The sequence below is a fragment of the Chlorocebus sabaeus genome, chromosome 22, assembly GCF_047675955.1.
Source record: "Chlorocebus sabaeus isolate Y175 chromosome 22, mChlSab1.0.hap1, whole genome shotgun sequence".
NCBI lineage: Eukaryota > Metazoa > Chordata > Mammalia > Primates > Cercopithecidae > Chlorocebus > Chlorocebus sabaeus.
Window position 1 is genome coordinate 42,185,263 of NC_132925.1, and position 18,617 is coordinate 42,203,879.

The 18,617-nt window shown below is 42.7% G+C and overlaps 1 protein-coding gene across 4 annotated transcripts in view; it reads right to left on the reverse strand.

The window, feature by feature from the left end:
* Window positions 1-18,617, reverse strand: part of PARP9 (poly(ADP-ribose) polymerase family member 9) — a 36,988-nt gene that overhangs the window by 18,193 nt on the left and 178 nt on the right. For 2 of the 4 annotated variants that reach the window (XM_007985601.3, XM_038003406.2), the window contains exons 1-6: window positions 18,482-18,590; window positions 14,240-14,343; window positions 13,072-13,105; window positions 9,978-10,813; window positions 6,435-6,656; window positions 4,582-4,800 (exon numbers count right to left, since the gene is read on the reverse strand). In XM_007985601.3, coding sequence (XP_007983792.3) covers window positions 4,582-4,800; window positions 6,435-6,656; window positions 9,978-10,813; window positions 13,072-13,105; window positions 14,240-14,254 — 1,326 coding nt within the window. In that variant the 5' untranslated portion in view covers window positions 14,255-14,343; window positions 18,482-18,590. Of the gene's footprint in view, window positions 1-4,581; window positions 4,801-6,434; window positions 6,657-9,977; window positions 10,814-13,071; window positions 13,106-14,239; window positions 14,344-18,481; window positions 18,591-18,617 lie in introns of those variants that run through there. The other 2 variants (XM_007985603.3, XM_007985602.3) reach the window with 2 other exon arrangements.

Sequence of the window (18,617 nt, forward strand, 5' to 3'; positions counted from 1 at the left end):
AATTATTTAAAAAATGGTATACACACCAAACTTGGTCTGTAAATTGAATAATAAAATAATCTGTTTTATGTAAGTTAATTCCTATAGAGTGCTTGAAATTGCTCCTGGCGTGTAGTAAACATTCAGTACATGGTAGCTATTGTAATTGTTATTATATGAAAGTCTATAGACAAAGATTTGTGCATATTGCAACACAGATCCATTAATATAATGTCTATTAGAAATAACACATCTCACTTAGCTTTTGGAGCCATGGTATTCACTGTCTTCCTTGTCCAAAGTAGATACAATTGGCAATACAGATAGTCCTGACTTACAATGGTTTGATTAAGGACTTTTTGGCTTTATTGATGGTGCAAAAGTGATATGTATTCAGTGGAAACTGTATCTTGAGCTTTTCTCAGGCTGGTGACATGTAGTAAGATGCTCTTTCGTGATACTGGGCACAAGCCAAGCTCCCAGTCAGCCACAGTAAACACTGTATTCAGTAAGTTACATGAGATATGCAACAATTTATTACAAAATAGGCTTGTGTTAGATGATTTTGCCCAACTATAGGCAAATGTAAGTGTTCTGAACATGTTTAAGATAGGATAAGCTAAGCTATAATGTTTGGTAGGTTAGGTTTATTAAATGCATTTATCTCACCGCAACTTATTTAGGAAGAAAATATGTGCTTATTAGAAGGCTTATTAGAAGATGTATACATTATATCTGCACACACATCATACCTCCATGTGGATATAAAGTAGTGTTAATGCTGAAAAGAGCCTGAAGGAATGGTCAACATTCACTTTTAATGTAAATTGCTGTGTAAGATAATCCTCTTGTTTGAGTTACAAAACTGAAAGATGTATCATTCTCTGTGTTTGTGTTTAATGGTTCAGAACAAAGTTTTGAGGGCAGACAGATACCAAGGTTGATCTTGGTTTGGCCATGTGACTATCTGTGTGCATATTAACCTCTGGGTTATGTTTTTGGATTTGGGAAATGGAGACGACAACAGTAGCTTCATCAAAAGATTAAGGGGAGAAGGAAATGAGACACCTTCTTAGCGCAGTGCCTGACAGACACAATACATGGCACTATATATATATATACACACACACTTTTTTTTTTTTTAAATTTGAGACGGCCCTGGCTGGAGTGCAATGGTGCAATCTCGGGTCACTGCAACCTCCATCTCCCAGATTAAAGTGATTTTCCTACCTCAGCCTCCTGAGTAGCTGGGATTACAGGCACGTACCACCACGCCCTGCTAAGTTTTGTATTTTCAGTGGAGCTCGGGTTTCACCAGGTTGGCCAGGCTGGTCTCCAACTCCTGACCTCAGGTGATCCACCCAGCTCAGCCTCCCAAAGTGCTGGGATTACAGGCATGAGCCACCGAGCCCAGCCCCCTATGACACTATTTTTATTATTAGTCCCTGGGGGAGCGCTCAGACTGTGGTTGATCTTTCCATTTTTCTTAAACTGTCATGCACATTTTTTTTTGTATGTTGGAGAGAATGAACCTTCTTTTCTAGATGTGGTTAATTCTTCTTGTATGAAAATGGTGCTTCATAAACAGTTCAGGGGCTGGGCATGGTGGCTCACGTCTGTAATCCCAGAACTTTGGGAGGCTGAGGTGGGAGGATTGCTTGAGTCCAGGAGTTTGAGATTGGCCTGGGCAACATAGTGAGATCCCACTTCCACAAAAATAAAAGTATTAGCCAGGCATGGTGATGCATGCCTGTAGTCCTAGCTACTTAGGAGGCTGAGATGGGAGGATTGCTTGAGCCTGGGAGGTTGAGGATGCAGGGATTTATGATCACACCACTGCACGCCAGCCCAGGCAACAGAGCAACATCCTGTCTCAAAAAATAAAAATAAAAAAAAGGAAATTAAAAAAAGAAATAGTTCAGGAGTTCAGGGATGTGATCAGGGCACCTATCTGGGCTTAGAGATAATCCTCTGCATGGGAAAACTAATGAACTTCATCTGAAGGACAGGATTATTCATTTTATCAGAAGGTGAGCTACTTCCTCGGGTCATGCACCACCATCTCACCAGTCAGCTGTGGGTGAGGTGCAGTGGGATACTGGAGCTGGCATACAGTGACTCAAGAGAGCCTGCTGTGACCATCTCTTCCAGCTCTGCTTTCAGTGATGTCATATCAACAGCTTGAAAGCAGCCACAGAAATCAGCAAATGCTACAAATCTCTCTGTGTCTAATTGGGCAGCAGAAGGAATAAGGACTTTTATACTTGTTCCAAGAAAGACCAAGCTGGAACAAGTATAAATTCATTTCCTTATAGGCAGAGATAAAATGGCAACCATGCACATAGAGCAGGCCAAGAGGTGGGAATATGAGCAGTCAGAGAACTAATGTTTGCAGCCACTTTCTGCCAGGCAAGGCCCTCTATATCCAAAATCCAGACACGTGCTGAGAAGTCTCACTAAAACTCAGATGTTGCTGTTGGCAGAAACAGAAACCTATATCTCGAAAACCTATTTTAGGTTGCTGTATCTTATTTCCCCTCCTTTTTATTCTTCCCTAACATCATTAAAGTCTTTCTCGAAAATGCCAGCTAAGTGAGAATAAAGCAGAGATGGTCAGTACTTTAAAGGCAGAACAGCACTGCAATATATGTTAATTACGCTGAATATATCACAGTTTATTCACATGTTAGGAACTCAGCTTGATCTGTCCACCCAAACAAAAAGCTGAGATGAAGTGCACTCAGACCCATAAGACAAGCTCCCCTCCAACACAGGGACCCCAGACGTGTTAGACCACGGCTGATTTCCTTCTGAGGTTGCCTACAGATGAGCTAAAAAAGAATGGGTTGAATTTGAGGGCAGTACTGGAGACATGGCAAAACTAGCCAGGCATACCGCTGCTGTTAAAGAAACTAGAAAGAAAAGATAAACAATTCACTGAATTTAGTAACAATTCATCACTCAGTGAACTACAGCTCATTACAGTTGATACAATAACAGCTACCTTCTGCTCTGTGCTAGGTACTACTCTACGTGTTTCACAGGTATTAACTCTTTTTTTTGTTTGTTTGAGATGGAGTTTCATTCTTGTTGACCAAGCCAGGGTTCAGTGGTGTGATCTCGGCTCACTGCAACCTCTGCCTCCTGGGTTCAAGCGATTCTCCTGCCTCAGCCTCCCGAGTAGCTGGGATTACAGGTGTGTGCCACCACGCCTGGCTAATTTTTTGAATTTTTAGTAGAAATGGGGTTTCATTGTGTTAGCTAGGCTGATCTCAAACTCCTGACCTCAGATGATCTGCCTGCCTCAGTCTCCCAAAGTGCTGGGATTACAGGCATGAGCCACCTCACCTGACTGTATTAATGCATTTCATCTTCACAACAGCTTCATAAGATGGTAATTAGTATCCCTCTTTTAAGGATCAGGAAACTGAGGCACAGATAGGTAAACTAACTTGCCCAAGGTTATATAGTCAGTAAGAGACAAAGCTGAGACTGATGGGGATTTTAGAGGGAAAACTGATTGAGGAGGAGGAGACAGGCCAGGCATAGTGGCTCACACCTATAATCCCAGAGCTTTGGGAGGCTGAGATGGGAAGATCACTTGAGCCCAGGAGCTCAAGACCAGATTGGGTGACATAGTAAGACCACTTTTCTACAAAAAATTTAAAAATTAGCCAGGCATGGTAGCATGTGCCTGTAGTGCCTGCTAATCAAGAGGCTGGAGTGGGAGGATCATATGAGCCCAGGAGTTCAAGGCTGCAGTGAGCTATGATTGTGCCACTGCACTCCAGCCTGGGCAACAGAGCAAGACCTCATCTGTTTAAAAAAAAAAAGAGACAGAGAGAGAGAAGACAAAGAATTTGCCTTAAATACACTGCATTTGAGATGACGGTCAGAGATCCAAGTGGAAATGAGAGAAGATTGGCTAAGAAGATAGGACTTCACAGAAGTTGTAAGAACAGTTGTGTTCTTGAAGGGAGAGAGGTGAGAGAGCGGCAAGGACCCCACACTGAAACTAGAGGGTTGCTTACCTTTAAGGAGCAGAGGGAAGAATAAGTGCCAATAAAAGGAAAGACCAAAGCTAGGTAGTGGGGTAAACATGGCTTCTTTTTTTTCTTTTTCTTTTTTTTTTTTTTGAGATAGTTTCACTCTTGTTGCCCAGGTTGGAGTGCAATGGTGTGATCTCAGCTCACCGCAACCTCCGCCTCCTAGGTTCAAGTGATTCTCCTGCCTCAGCCTCCCTAGTAGCTGGGATTACAGGCATGCACCACCAAACCCAGCTAATTTTGTATTTTTAGTAGAGACAGGGTTTCTCCATGTTGGTCAGGCTGGTCTCGAACTCCAGACCTCAGGTAATCCACCCATCTCAGCCTCCCAGAGTGCTGGGATTACAGGTGTGAGCCACCACGCCCGGCCGTCTATAATGACATGTTTACTAGTTCAGAGGTAGACAATCTGTAAAAATTAAACTTCACCAAGTTAGAACACCACTACATTATACAGCACCTAGCCCTGCGTCTTACATTGTAGATACTAAACAGATGTTGTTGAATGAATGAATAAATGAATGAACTGTAGGACATTTCTAAGATATTAACTTACCTTATGTATCTCCAAATCTGTGGGAAAGATCACAAACTTTACAGTTAACTGGTGTTTTATATGGTCTTTGGCAAATGTTAAAACTTCATCAAACAAAATCTCTGCTGCTGTTTCCTTCTTTATATCCATGTTTCCAGTCCCAAGGGCAGGAAAGGAAATGGAAGTTATATTTTGCTCAATGCATTTTTCCAAACACTCCTTCACTGCATGTTTTAATGTCTGTAGGAAAACACAATTTTAAGATGAGCATTTGAGTCAAGAACAAGACTCCACTTACCCCTTGATCCTGCCCGTATTTTACAATGTCCACCTCCACTCTCCCTCAGGGTTCGTGTCCCTGCCTCCTCACATGACAGGAAAGGTCCCACTCCAGAGGGAACCCACTATGGCTATAAGGTTAGGTGGTGAGAAACTGAAGCAATAGAGTGGCCATCTTGTGCTATTCAGGACATGTGGGCACTAGAATTTCTCCCAGTTTATGTAGCCTTGCCCATCCCCCCAGGTCAGAGAGCCAACCGTCAGTTTACCCCATTCACCTACCCCTTCCAGGTCAACGTAAAGAGGACTGAATTTTCGTAAAGGATATCAAGATTAAAATAAGAAACCAGCACTTATTCAACGTCATTAAGATCTATTATGTCATTCCTCTTGGAGAAATGCTAACGTTTTTGGCAGATTTAAACTTCTACCAACTGTTAACATCAAAATAATACAGGAATGTTGCCCATGGAAGGACTTTGGAAAACTGAGGAATAGAGGGAGACTAGAGGACCAATTTGGGATTAGAGAGCTCTCAAGAGGGAACCAGAAATGGTGAAGAAGAAAGATAGACAAAGGCAGAGAAGGGGATTAAGTTTCCCTCTTTTCACCATCTGAGTGGGTTCCTCCTATTCTTTAATGACTATTTTATTATTTTATTTTATTTTATTTTATTTTATTTTATTTTATTTTATTTTATTTTATTTTCTGAGACAGAGTCTCACTCTGTCGTCCAGGCTAGAGTGCAGTGCCACGATCTCGGCTCACTGCGACCTCTGCCTCCTGAGTTCATTAATGCTTGTATTTTATGTGCCTCAGTGGAGAGTGGGCTAGACAGCCACGGGTGGAAGAGACCTCAGGTAATATATTTGACTGGAATGATGCTGGAGGGGGAACCCCAGCTGCTTCAGGAATATAACACATGGAGGGACATGAGAGACTGAATCCCTTGCCTACTTAGGAAAAGGCCGATGAGGTCACCGGGTATGTTGGGGTGAACCAGTGTTCAGACTGAGGGAGTACTAGTTTCAGTGTCTATCTGCAGTATGCCTATTTAAATTTAGACATGGGTTAGGCAACATTTTAAACTTCTTTGTTGTTTAGTTTGTTTGTTTTTTGAGACAGTCTCTGTCACCCAGGCTAGAGTGCAGCAGTGTGATCACAGCTCACTGCAGCCTCAATCCCCTGGGCTCAAGTGATCCTCCTACCTCAGCCTCCTGAGTAGCTGGGACTACAGGTGGCTTATGGCTAATTTTTTTTTTTTTTTTTTTTTTTGTAGAGATGGGGGTCTTGCTATGTTGCTCAGGCTGGTCTCAAACTCCTAGGCTCAAGTGATCCTCTCACTTTGGTCTCCCAAAGCACTGGATTCACAGGCATGAGGCACTGCGCCAGACCTAAATCAAACTTCTTAAGATAACTTATGACAACCATACCTGTTCAGTATTTCTGGTATTCACAGGTGTGCTAAAAAATGAGGACTATACCACTTGACAAAATATTTCATGAATGTAATGAAATGATGGAAATTTGTTAAAAAAAAAAAAAGACTATATAGACTATGGAGCTAAATAAAGACACATTTATTTTAAACTTACCTGAGGTTTACGAAATTCTGAATGCCATAGTACGTGGTATATATATTGGCAGGACAAATTAAATCCTCTTGTGACCAGTACCAACTGGGACCGTTGAAACTGTTTAGCCTTTGTGGCAAGAAATTCCGATTGCATTTCAACTCCTGCTTGTTGTAGAATTGACTTTGCCACAGGTCCAACTGTAATATCATGTGGGTCTACAGAATTAACAATTACATCTGCCTGAAAAGGGAAGAAAGGGTAGGATTCATTGTTAAATTCCTTCTTCTTAAATGAATAATTTAAATCTTTACTTCCCTGAAGAACTTTGAAAAATACTCTTTGAAGACCCTAATTTCTAAAAAATTTCATTATTAATATATAAAAACTCGTATTTCCAAAGAGCGATCATTTGATTGCCATGATTGAAGCTGAATTACATAATTCAGAAATTACGAAAATGTACGGATGATATAATTTTCTTTTTTTCTTTTTTTTAATTTTTAATTTTTTTTTTTTGAGATGGAGTCTCGCTCTGTCACCCAGGCTGGAGTGCAGTGGCGCGGTCTCGGCTCACTGCAAGCTCCACCTCCCCCGGGCTCACACCATTCTCCTGCCTCAGCCGCGAGTAGCTGGGACTACAAGCGCCCGCCACCATGCCTGGCTAATTTTTTGTGTTTTTAGTAGAGACGGGGTTTCACTATATTAGCCAGGATGTTCTCGATCTCCTGACCTCGTGATCCACCCGCCTTGGCCTCCCAAAGTGCTGGGATTACGGTGTGAGCCACCGCGCCCAGCCTGGCTGATGTAATTTTCATTGCAAACATCTGTTTGCCCCTTGCTGGATTACACTTCCCAGATGGCTAGATTCCAAGTATTCCCTGTGATTTGTTTTAAGCTCTGTGAATAAATGGTTTCATCTCTGCCTGACCACCATGACTTTTTGCTATTTCATCATGGGTTTTTGTTTTGTCTCATTTTAAATAGGAAATAAAATTTCTTGGGAAATTTCCATCTCCTAATGTTTTTATGGTTTAAAGTATAACGAACTTAACATGGTTGAAGAAACTCCAAATGGGACAAAAAGGTATTCAATGAAAAGTAGGCCCTCTTCTTGGTCAGGTCCCCAGACCTCCTACTCACCCACCCATCTTATGTGTAACCAAGTTCTTCATCTCTCTCTTCAGAAATAGACTGTACATATACATGAGCTGTATTTTAGACAATATCATCTCCTAGTTAACCCTCAGAGCTGTGCTAAAAATGATAGTGTCCTTCCTTCCCCCATGCCCAAATTCCCCTAATCATTCTATTGACTTTGGCTCCCTTTCAGGGTAACTCAGGTACTTCTTCACTGATGTTAATGAATGCATCACTTTGAAAGCACAATTAGAATTTGCAATTTGGGGGCACCAACACCCTTTAAAAATTGTAATGTTCCTAATGTTGCTGGCAATAAATATACATTAAAAAATTCAGTTAAAGGGATAAGTTAGTCAACTAGAATGCTTCCATTTTAATTTTAAATTTGTGTGTTAATGACTTCTCAAATATTTCATTTCATGAACTCCCCTAGTCTTCTCTCTAATTGTCTTATATGCAATAAGTGTTTTTTGTTTGTCTGTCTGTTTGTTTGTTTGTTTTACCAATGTCTAAGTCTGATTGTGGTCATGGGAGTCTTAAGTGTGACATCACTGATCCAGAAGAAAAAAAAGAATATAGCCTTATATTCATTCTCACCCTCTGTTGTGGTGCCTTCTCCCTCCTACTCCCTCCACTTATTTATCATTAATTTGCTGAACCTTTAGATGGATGCCCAGACCAGGCCTTGGGGCTATAGGGATGAACAGGCCAAGATCTCCATCTTTAAGGTGCTCTCCGTCTAGCAGGGGAGCTGCACTAACTCAGAAATACCTAGGTTCACCACTACCTTGACTCCTTCCCTCTCCCTGTTAGCGTCCTCACTTTTGTGCCCAGTGACTCCCAGCTAAACGCTTAGTTGCACCTTGTATTCTCCACAGCCCCTGGCAGAGTTACATTCTGTGTATAAACACACAGACTATGACTTAGAGCTCCTCCCGTGTCTCCTGACTCTAGTCAAGCCCATTATTTTCTGTCAATTCCTCTGCATCTCTCTGATCAAGTCACTCTGACTACCCAGAAAGCTTCCCCTCCTGCCAATCATAACCATTGAAACTTGAGATCAGATTCAAAACTCATACCTTCTGAAGCAATCTTTCTTGGTCCACTATACTCCACTCTTGTCACAAATTTACATACTCTTAAGTATTATTTTTGTTTACTATTGATAGGTTGCTTCAGAAATGTTGAGATGGTTTTTCTCTCCAGAGAGATTTTTCAAATAAAGAATATTTTTACAGTGAAGAATATAATTGACTTTAGGTTCCTTGGGATCAAAGGTTATTCTAATTCCTCAGGGTGCCTAAGATAATAGCAATAGCAATAATAATGATAAATACGGCCGGGCACGGTGGCTCAAGCCTGTAATCCCAGCACTTTAGGAGGCCGAGACGGGCGGATCATGAGGTCAGGAGATCGAGACCATCCTGGCTAACACGGTGAAACCCCGTCTCTACTAAAAAATACAAAAACTAGCCGGGCGAGGTGGCGGGCGCCTGTAGTCCCAGCTACTCGGGAGGCTGAGGCAGGAGAATGGCGTAAACCCGGGAGGCGGAGCTTGCAGTGAGCTGAGATCAGGCCACTGCACTCCAGCCCGGGTGACAGAGCGAGACTCCGTCTCAAAAAAAAAAAAAAAAAAAAAAAAAAAAATGATAAATACTTCTTACATATCAAGCACTACTCTAAGCATTTTATGTGTATTGATCCCAGCTCTAAGATATAAATGCTATTATTATCCTCATTGTACAAATGAGGAAACTGAAGAACTAAAGATAAAGTAACTTGCTTTGGGTTACCCAGTTAAAAAAATAGCAAAGCTGGTATTCAAATCCAGATGGCCTGGCCCTGAATGCTATATTATTATTATTATTATTTTTAGAGACAAAGTCAAACTCTTGCTCTGTTGCCCTAGCAGGAATCACTATAGCCTTGAACTCATGGGCTCAAGTGAGCCTCCTGCCTTAGCCTCCCAAAGTAGTTGGGACTATAGATGTGCATCAACATGCCCTGATAATTTTTTTTTTTTTTTTTTTTTTTTTGAGAGACAGGGTCTTGCTACGTTCCTCAGGCTGGTCTTGAACACCTGGGCTCAAGTGATCCTCCCGTCTCAACGTCCCAAAGTGCTGGGATTACAGGCATGAGTCACCATGACCAGCCTATTATAAAAAAACTTAAAATAAAAAATTTTTCAAGAGATGGGGTCTGGCTATGTTTCCTAGGCTGGCCTCCAACTCTGGGCTCAAATGGTCCTCCAACCTCAGGCTCTCAAGTGGCTGGGTTACAGGCATGTACCACTGCATCTGGCTCATATTCTTAATCCAAACAAGATGGTTTCTACGTAGTGTTGCGTAGTGTACACTTAAAAATTATTTAACTTTCAAGGATCACCTGTGCCAGTTTGAGAGAATAGAAACAAAGACTTACCGTCTGTCGTTCAATGTGGCCCTGGACAATCTGGAGAGTCAGGTTGTTTACGACCATTGCATTGAAAGAAGGGGTGGTTTCTTGTCCCAGCTCATTCTTCCCTAGGATTAATTCTGAAGCAGCTTTAAAGGCAGCAACAGTAGGGTCCTCATTGCTCACCAGGTGAATTTCTTTCAAATTACTCATCATTGGCTTCCTTTGCAAATGAACCCAGATAGTCTCTACAATAGTCTCTGTACACAAAATCAGAGGGAACTGAAAAATCCCAGAGCTCAAGGCTGGAATTGCTACTGTCTTAATGTGAGTATTTCTATAGAAGACATAATGCAGAATACTTACAATGGCCTTCTCCAACTTTCTAATACATCCCTGTGTATCCCATTCCATCCACCGAGGCCCAACAGCATGGATGATCTGTTTGCAGGGAAGCCTCCCAGCTCCCGTGACAGCTATCTTACCAGCTGATACTTTACCATATCTGGCAACCCACTGTTTGCTTTCTTCTTGGATTTCAAATCCACCAGCTTTCACCAGGGCCAGGGCCAGGCCTCCCCCATGTAGAAGATCTTCATTGGCTGCATTCACCACAGCATCAACAGCATGTGTGGTAAGGTCATCTTTCCAGACTGATAACTCTACCCTAGGAGTCAGCATTTTTCTGAACACTTGCAGAGATTTGCTGTTGCCTTCCTGAACTGGAGAGACCACAGTAGAGATACAGCCAAACTTATTCTGGAGGACTTCACACAGCTGACGCTCATTATTTTTAAAAATTTTGAAGTCATTGTGGTTAATGGGAATTCGCCAACTATACTTTTCTCCAACAGCATCAGTTCCTGGAAAAGAAGAGAAGATTAAAAAAAGAAAGAAAGAAAGAAAAAAAATCACAGTTTGAAAGGTTGTAATCCCACTTCATACCAGGAGACTATGTTTCCTATGTGCAAAAGAGAGATGAACTTCATCTATTATCCTTCGTGATTCTTCTTCTCAACTAGACATATAATCAGACCAAGGACATCTAAGAGTTTTCAATGAGTCACCCATAAAGTGCATATTCTTGTGCCTGACATATATTAAGTACTCCATAAGTGGTAGCTACTACGATGCAGTGATGATGGTAGGAAAACTATGTATATGGAGGCCATGAATTGTAAAAAATGTATATAAAAGTGGAGAGCTTAGAAAGACCCATGCTTAGGGCACAGGTATTGGAAGGGACTTAGTTATGAGCCAAAATAGGTGGAGGTTTTATAACTTTTTTGCTTTTGTCAGCATCTAAGTTTGTGTTTTCTTAAGAGCAGACCCTGAGACAAAGATTTGAATGTAAGTAGTTTATTTGGGAGGTGATCCTAGGAAATACTAGGGCCTTGGGGTGGGGAGGGCAGGGTGTGAAAGTAAGACAAATGAACAAAGCACGTGTAACTAGGCAGATGGAACTTAACTCCACTGGGAAACAGTGTAGATCTTGTGCTTCAGGGTTATATCACTGGTAGGGTAGTAACCACAGGAGCTGGGATATTTATCCAACTTCTTTTTTTTTTTTTTTTTTTTTTTGAGACAGTGTTTCACTGTGTTGCTCAGGCTGCAGTGTAGTGATGCAATCTTGGCTCACTGCAACCTCTGCCTCCTATGCTCAAGCCATCCTCCCACCTCAGCCTCCTGAATAGCTGGGACTACAGGCTCACAGCATCCCACACCATCATGTCCAGCTAATTTCCATATTTTTTTTTTTGTAGAGATGGGGTTTCGCCATATTGCCTAGGCTGGTCTCAAACTCCTGATTTCAAGCAATCTGCCCACCTGGGTCTACAAAAGTGCTCCAAAAGATTCAAGCAATCTGCCCACCTGGGTGACTCCAAAAAGGCAACCATGCCTGGGCTACCCGACTTCTACTGGTCATTGATTGAGGCAGTCCCTGGTGAGTAGGAGTAGGGAAAGACATTGGACCAGCCAATGAATGGAGCATTGATAATGTCTGCTTCAGTTCAGTAAATAATTCTTTATGATATTCTAGTCTGGCACAATTTTGGTGAAATTAAAACTAATTGACTAAAAATTATTTACTGTATGTGGCAGACAAGAAGATGTGCTACTCAGATCTCCCTGCAATTGGCTATGAAGTGGGAAATACAGTTAGCTGACAGCCTCCAGCTGCTAGCCCCTCAGGGTTCATCTCAGCTTTCAGCCAAGGTCATGCTATTCTCAGGGTAGCCTCCATCAGTAGCTGAGCAAGGCCATTTATGCCCAACGTGGGACACCCCTAACAGTCAATCTCAGGCTTGCAGAGACTGTCAGGTTCTTATTACAGTCTGATGGCTAGTCTGCTTACAGTCTGATGGCTAGTCTGCTCAGTCCGGCTTCCTCTCTTTACCTTTCACAGTGAATTTTTTGTACTCCTAATTCCATCTCAAATTCTGCTTCCCGGAGGACCCAGCTTGGGTCACCGTATTTCATGGTGTCTAAGACATTGTTGTTACAATGCCTCTGAGAAAGGGAAAAAAATGCCAACTAAACTGGGGCATACCATCAATTGATAAAAGGTATACTACCTTATTTCAGTAATGTTAAAATGTGAAAAAAAATGTGCATGCTAAAATAGATAAAATGTGATAATTACTTTTATTTTGCGTCAACTCCCATTTCTAATCTGAGTCTCCTAGAAAGACCTCTTGTGGCCTCAATTACCCAAACAAAGCCGGAATTGAGTAGTAAGGCCCTATTGACCTGAGCTTTGGTTGAAAATCTTTAATGGGGCACCCCTGGAATTAGGCCAGAACTATTTAGCTTGTATAGCACTCGTTGAGCAAGGAGACAATCAGTTGGCCACCCCATCTGGCCAATTTCAGCTGTAGGCTCTCATTAAAAGAGTCTCACATTTATGGGCACAGGAGAGGAATGGTGGGGGCCCTGAGAGATCATGCCTGCTGGTGCCACACCAACTCTGAAGCATGTGCGGGGGTCCCCACAAGGATCTGCAGTCACGCACCTGAGCACCTGCAGGGGAAATATTCTCCTTATGTATTCCCCTTTCTCCACTGAGGAAAGATCTGAGCAAAGACCTTCTGAAACAAGAGTGAGAGCGAGGTAATCCTACCTGATTTTTCACTGTAAGCTGCTGCTCCGGCAACCTGTGAAAAATGAGAATGGCTTTCTTAAAAAATGGAAGTACAATGACTACAGCTTACTGATAACAAATACACCCTAGTAAACACAATGCAACGGAAATCCTGCTCAAAGCACTGCGTTTGGGAGGGAGGTGAGCATGTGTTTTTAAAAATCTGCAGGTCCGAAACACTTAAAATACTAAATGTGCCAGCAAACATCGCCCTATGCCATTTTCTTAGGGGCCAATGCATTTCTTTTTTTAAATTTAATTTTATTGTTTTTCGAGACAAGGTTTCACTCCGTCACTCAGGCTGGAGTGCAGTGGTGCAATCACAATTCACTGCAGCCTTGAACTCTTGGGCTCAAGCGATCCTCCCATCTCAGTCTCCTGAATAGCTGGGACTACAGGCATGCACCACCATGCCCAGCTAGTTGTTTTTATGTTTTTAGAGATGAGCAGAGTCTTGCTATGTTGCCCAGGCTGGTCTCGAACTACTGGCTTCAAGTGATCCTCCTGGCCTCAGCCTCTGTAGTAATTGGGATTACAGGCGCTAGCCACTGCCAGTGCATCTCAGTGCATCTCATTCTAATTCAGAATGAGATAAGGGTTAGAGATTAACACTTTAAAAGGCCCAAAAGTCACAGACCAAAATGACCCCAAACTCTCACATAGACTCCAATCTACAAAGGCTCATGGGGTTCTCTAGACAGAAGACCTGGGGACGTGAGCCTCATCAGCTCTGTCTCTCATTCACCAGCAAGGATCCACTTTCAATTGCTTTTGTCATGGCACAAGCCTTAATGTGGACTTTTCAAGTTTAGTGACTTCTAATCTGATCTTTCTCTATTCCCTTCTTTTCATTCATCCTCTATTACTCTCCTTACCCCAACCCGAAAAAGCAGAATCACTAAATGAGCTAAGAGAATTAAAAATATTCTGAAAAATCATCCAGCTTCAAGTTGACACTATTGATTAGATTAGCATATTACTGATTCCCCATTTCCCAAGAAGGGAGACAGGAGAAAACTTTATTGGGCTATTAAAAGCAGATGAGGATGTCGGGTATTAGCGAACACCCCAGATTTCTTGCTGTTATAGAAAGAAGTATTCATGTGCTGATCAAGGTTCATGACATATACACATTTATGCTTTTTACCATGGAAAAGTCCATCCTCCAGGTCCCCGGGGGAGTCTTTAAATGTTTATTCTCTTTTGCGCTTCAAAGCATAGACTGTAGTTTCCAGATACAGTGGTCCACTTCTAGGAATGAATTAGAAAAGATGCAATAAACATTAGCCAGAATCTTAGGAAACTCAGTAAGAATATACTGTAGGAGGACCAAACATGATTTCTGATTTTGAACAGTTCTTAATTTCCTTGATAACGATGTACACATTGTTTTGCTGTTGTTGTTACTGTTTACCTTCTACCCTTTCCAAGAAGGGTTCCAATGGAAATCATGACGCCAGTTCAGAGAAGGGAAAATGCTCTACGGCCTGCAACAGGGAAAGCTTTATGGAGGAGGTGAGACTAGAGCCTGGCAATGAAGAATGCAGGAGGATTTTACATATTTAGAAGAAGAGGATGATAACAAAGTGGTGAGACTGAGAACAACATTCAAAGAACAGTAAGGAAGACCAAGCCCCCTGGAGAGTGTCTGAAGAAAGAGGAAATGCCATTTGTGCCTGTGAGGAGTGTGTATCACTGAATTTGTGACAAATATCCTTGACCTAATGATAGGGGCATAGCTGGTTAAAAGTCAGAAAATCTCAGAAAAAAATACTTTGTAATGATTTTCCATCTAATAGGTAGGAATTAAAGATTATGAATTTTTAGAAGAGTGATGATGAAAATGCTTAAAGATACAGTTGCCCATACTTGTTACTATATTTAGGCCGCTAAATGATTCTAACGTCTTTGCAATAGAAAAATTTTGTACAACCATCTACAGCATCAGATCCTTATTCTTACTCATCAAGGGGAAGTAGCAGGTCTAGTACAATCCTTTGCATCCTAAAATGCAAAGACAAGATGCATTTTTGGCCTCCAGAGGGCACTGCTCTTTTCAAAAAAGAAGGATGACTTCATCTGCTTTGACCATGAGCTTTTGCTTTAAATGTTGCACCTGTTTCTGTCTTCAGGCCAGGTTTTACAGGCCTATGGATAGCCAAACAAGGAGCATAGTGCTCTAAGCATTCCATCTCTTCCATATTAAAAACAGCATAACCACAAAAGCCTTCCTAACTTTCCATCACTGGTTCCTACTGTGTTTCCTTCTCCTCATAAGCAGTTAAACTTCTGGAATGAGTAGTGGACTCGCCTGTCCACCTGCCCACTCAGCCTACTATAACCTGGCTCCCTGTCTCATTCCCAGCACCCTTTAGAAACTGCCAGTGGCCAGGCACGAAGGCTCACACCTGTGATCCCGGCACTTTGGGAGGCAGAGGCAGGCGGATTGCCTGACCTCAGGAGTTCGAGACCAACCTCAGCAACATGGCAAGACCTCATCTCTACTAAAAATACAAAAAGTTAGCTGCGCATGTTGGCACATGCCTATAGTCCCAGCTACTTGGGAGGCTGAGATGGGAGGATCACTTGGTGGGAAGCTGAGGCTGCAGTGAGCTGTGATCATGCCACTGCACTCCAACCTGGGCAACAGGAATGAGACCCTGTCTCAAAAAAAAGGAGAGAAACTGCTCGTCAGAATCCCTCATGTGGTTAATGCCAATGGATTATCTTCTATCCATCTTTACTGGAACACTTTCTATGGTATTTCACTCTTTCATTCCTGAAATCCTGCTTTCTTGGCTTCTCCTATGCCATCTTCCCTTGGTTCTTTTATTATCCTTCACTTTACCTTGGCCTTTTCCCTGCGTTCACTTCCACCATACCCCTCTTAATTGTTTGCTCCAGGATTCTGTCTAAGGCATTTTTCATCTCATTCTACATGCTCTGCAGGAGTGATCTCATCCACTCCTGCGGCATCAACTCACCAACTGCAAATATGACTCTCATATCTGCAGTTCTAGGCCATAGCTCTCCTGAGCCCCATTTTTCAACTCCACCTGGAGGTTTCACAGTCCCCTCAAATAAGCCTCTGTATATCTCCTGGTCTCCAATCCTCCATCCCACCCCCACCAAATCCATAATTTATCTCCTGGATTCTGCAGCTCAGTAAATGATAATACCATTTATGCACTCAAATCAGAAATCTAGTAACTTTCCCTCAGTCTTTTTTGTCTCATATCTGGGACCTGACAATCTAAATCACTTTCAAATATGCCCCTACCTTCCTCACCCACTGACACTGCTTCACCTCAGGGTCTCAGCACTTTTTGCCTGAGCTGTGGCAATCTCCCCTCCCCTCCCCTCCCCTCCCTTCCCCTCCCCTTCCCTTTTTCTTTTCTTTTCTTTTAGACAGAGTCTTACTTTGTGGCCCAGGCTGTGGCGTGATCTTGGCTCACTGCAAGCTCCACCTCCCGGGTTCACGCCATTCTCCTGCCTCAGCCTCCTGAGTAGCTGGGACTACAGGTGCCCGCCACCACGTCCAGCCAATTTTTTTTTTTTTTTTTTTTTTTTTGGTATTTTTTTTACCAGAGACGGGGTTTCACTGTGTTAGTCAGGATGGTCTCGATCTCCTGACCTCGTGATCCACCTGCCTCAGCCTCCCAAAGTGCTGGGATTACAGGCATGAGCCACCGGGCCCAGCCAGCAATATACTCTTTTCAAAGATTTAAATGTACCTAATTTGACATTTTATTGTTTGAATAGGTATTACATTTACGATGTATAAGAAAATGTAAAAGGTTTCCTCCTATCTCCCCTACTAAATTCCCTGTCCAGAGTGCTTCTCCTGCATTCTTCCAGTGGCATTTTTTACACAAAAGGTAGTAGCTTATACACACACTTCTGCATCTTTATGTTTCTAACATAACGTATCCTAGAGGTCTTTTTATATTAGCACATAGAGGGCTTCTTCATTTTTCCCGCTGCCCATTGTATTCCATTGTATAGATATATTATTATTATTATTAAACTGCTGGTCCCCCTATTTATGGACATTAAAGAGTTCCCTATCTTTTGCCATTGTAAACGAGGCTGTAAAGAACATCTTTGTACACAGGTCACTTCACACAGGGGCTAATATATCAATGGGACAAATTCCTAGAAATGGAACTCCAGAATCAAAAAGCATATGCTGTTGTAATTCTGACAGTACTGCCAAATTGCTCACAGTGAAGACTGACCCATTTCCAGTCTTACCAGCCATGTGCAAAAACCTTATCTCTGTCCTCTCTGCCGCCAGTCATCCCTGCTTGTAAATGTGTCCTCCACACCGTTGTCAGCACCATATTTCTAAAATGCAAATCTGGCAAGTCATTTTCTTGCTTTGCCTGCTTACAACCCTTCGAGTCATCTTCACTGCTCTTCAAAGCTTTTCACCATCTAGATATGTGCTGTCCAGGGTGGACTATCAGCCTCACCTAGCTACTGAGGCTACATGTGGCCAGTCTGAACCGAGATGTGATGTAAGTATAAGAAAAACACTGGGTTGCAAAGACGTAGTATGATAAAAAATGTAAAAAGCTCATTACGTGCTGAAATGATTAAGTTTTGGATATGTCAAGTTAAATAACATCATTACAATTAATTTCATCTGTTTCTTTATCCTTTAAAAAATATGGCTGCAAAAATTTTAGAATGAACATACTGGCTCACATTGTATTTCTGTTGGACAGTGCCCATCTAGGTAGGCCCTCCCTCCCTCATCCCCTCACCCATCTCCTATCCTCCCAGGCCCCAGGCCCACTCTGTGCTTCAGACCACAGTGGTCCCTAAGCCTTAGGTGCTTTTCCCCCCAACCCTGTCCTCCCCATCTCGTCGCCACACTCAGTTTATTAAGATGCTGCTTGAAACTTCTCCTTGGAGGCCTTGAAGAAGTTTTGCTCCTTGGTTCACAGGTCCGCCTCCCCTCGCCAGCCCTTGACATCAGGCCCTTGCTCTGCTCTTTGGGCAGCAAGAAACAATTCAGTGCTGTTGGTTAAATCAAGCAATGGAGGAGAAAAGCCCCCAGGAGCCTGTCAAAAGGGTAGAGTTGGAGGGAGGGAGGGGGTAACAGGTCACAATTACCAGATGAACACATTCAAATTTTCAAAAATGGGTAAGTTTAACATGGATTCAGATGTGAATTACTTTTTAGCATCAAATAACAGTGATAACAGCAGTAAGAGTTACAAAGAATAAGAAACACAGGAGAAACTTACTTTCTTTGCATAGTCTACTCATAAGGGAGGCCTGGCCCTGGGATCCCGGTCTGCGCCCGCCCCCACTCTCCGCCCCCCCGCACCCTGAGCCTGCAGGAAAGGGGACCCCGAGGGCCCAGGGGCACCGGACTTACCCACCCGGCAGACCACTCGCCTCGGTGCGGACAGCACAGGGAAGAGGGGGAAGCAGCTCTGCTGGGAACAGGGAGGGACCTCCGGGGAAGCGAAACTGAAACTTTGCGCCCAGTCGGCGGGGCGGGCCGCGCCTTT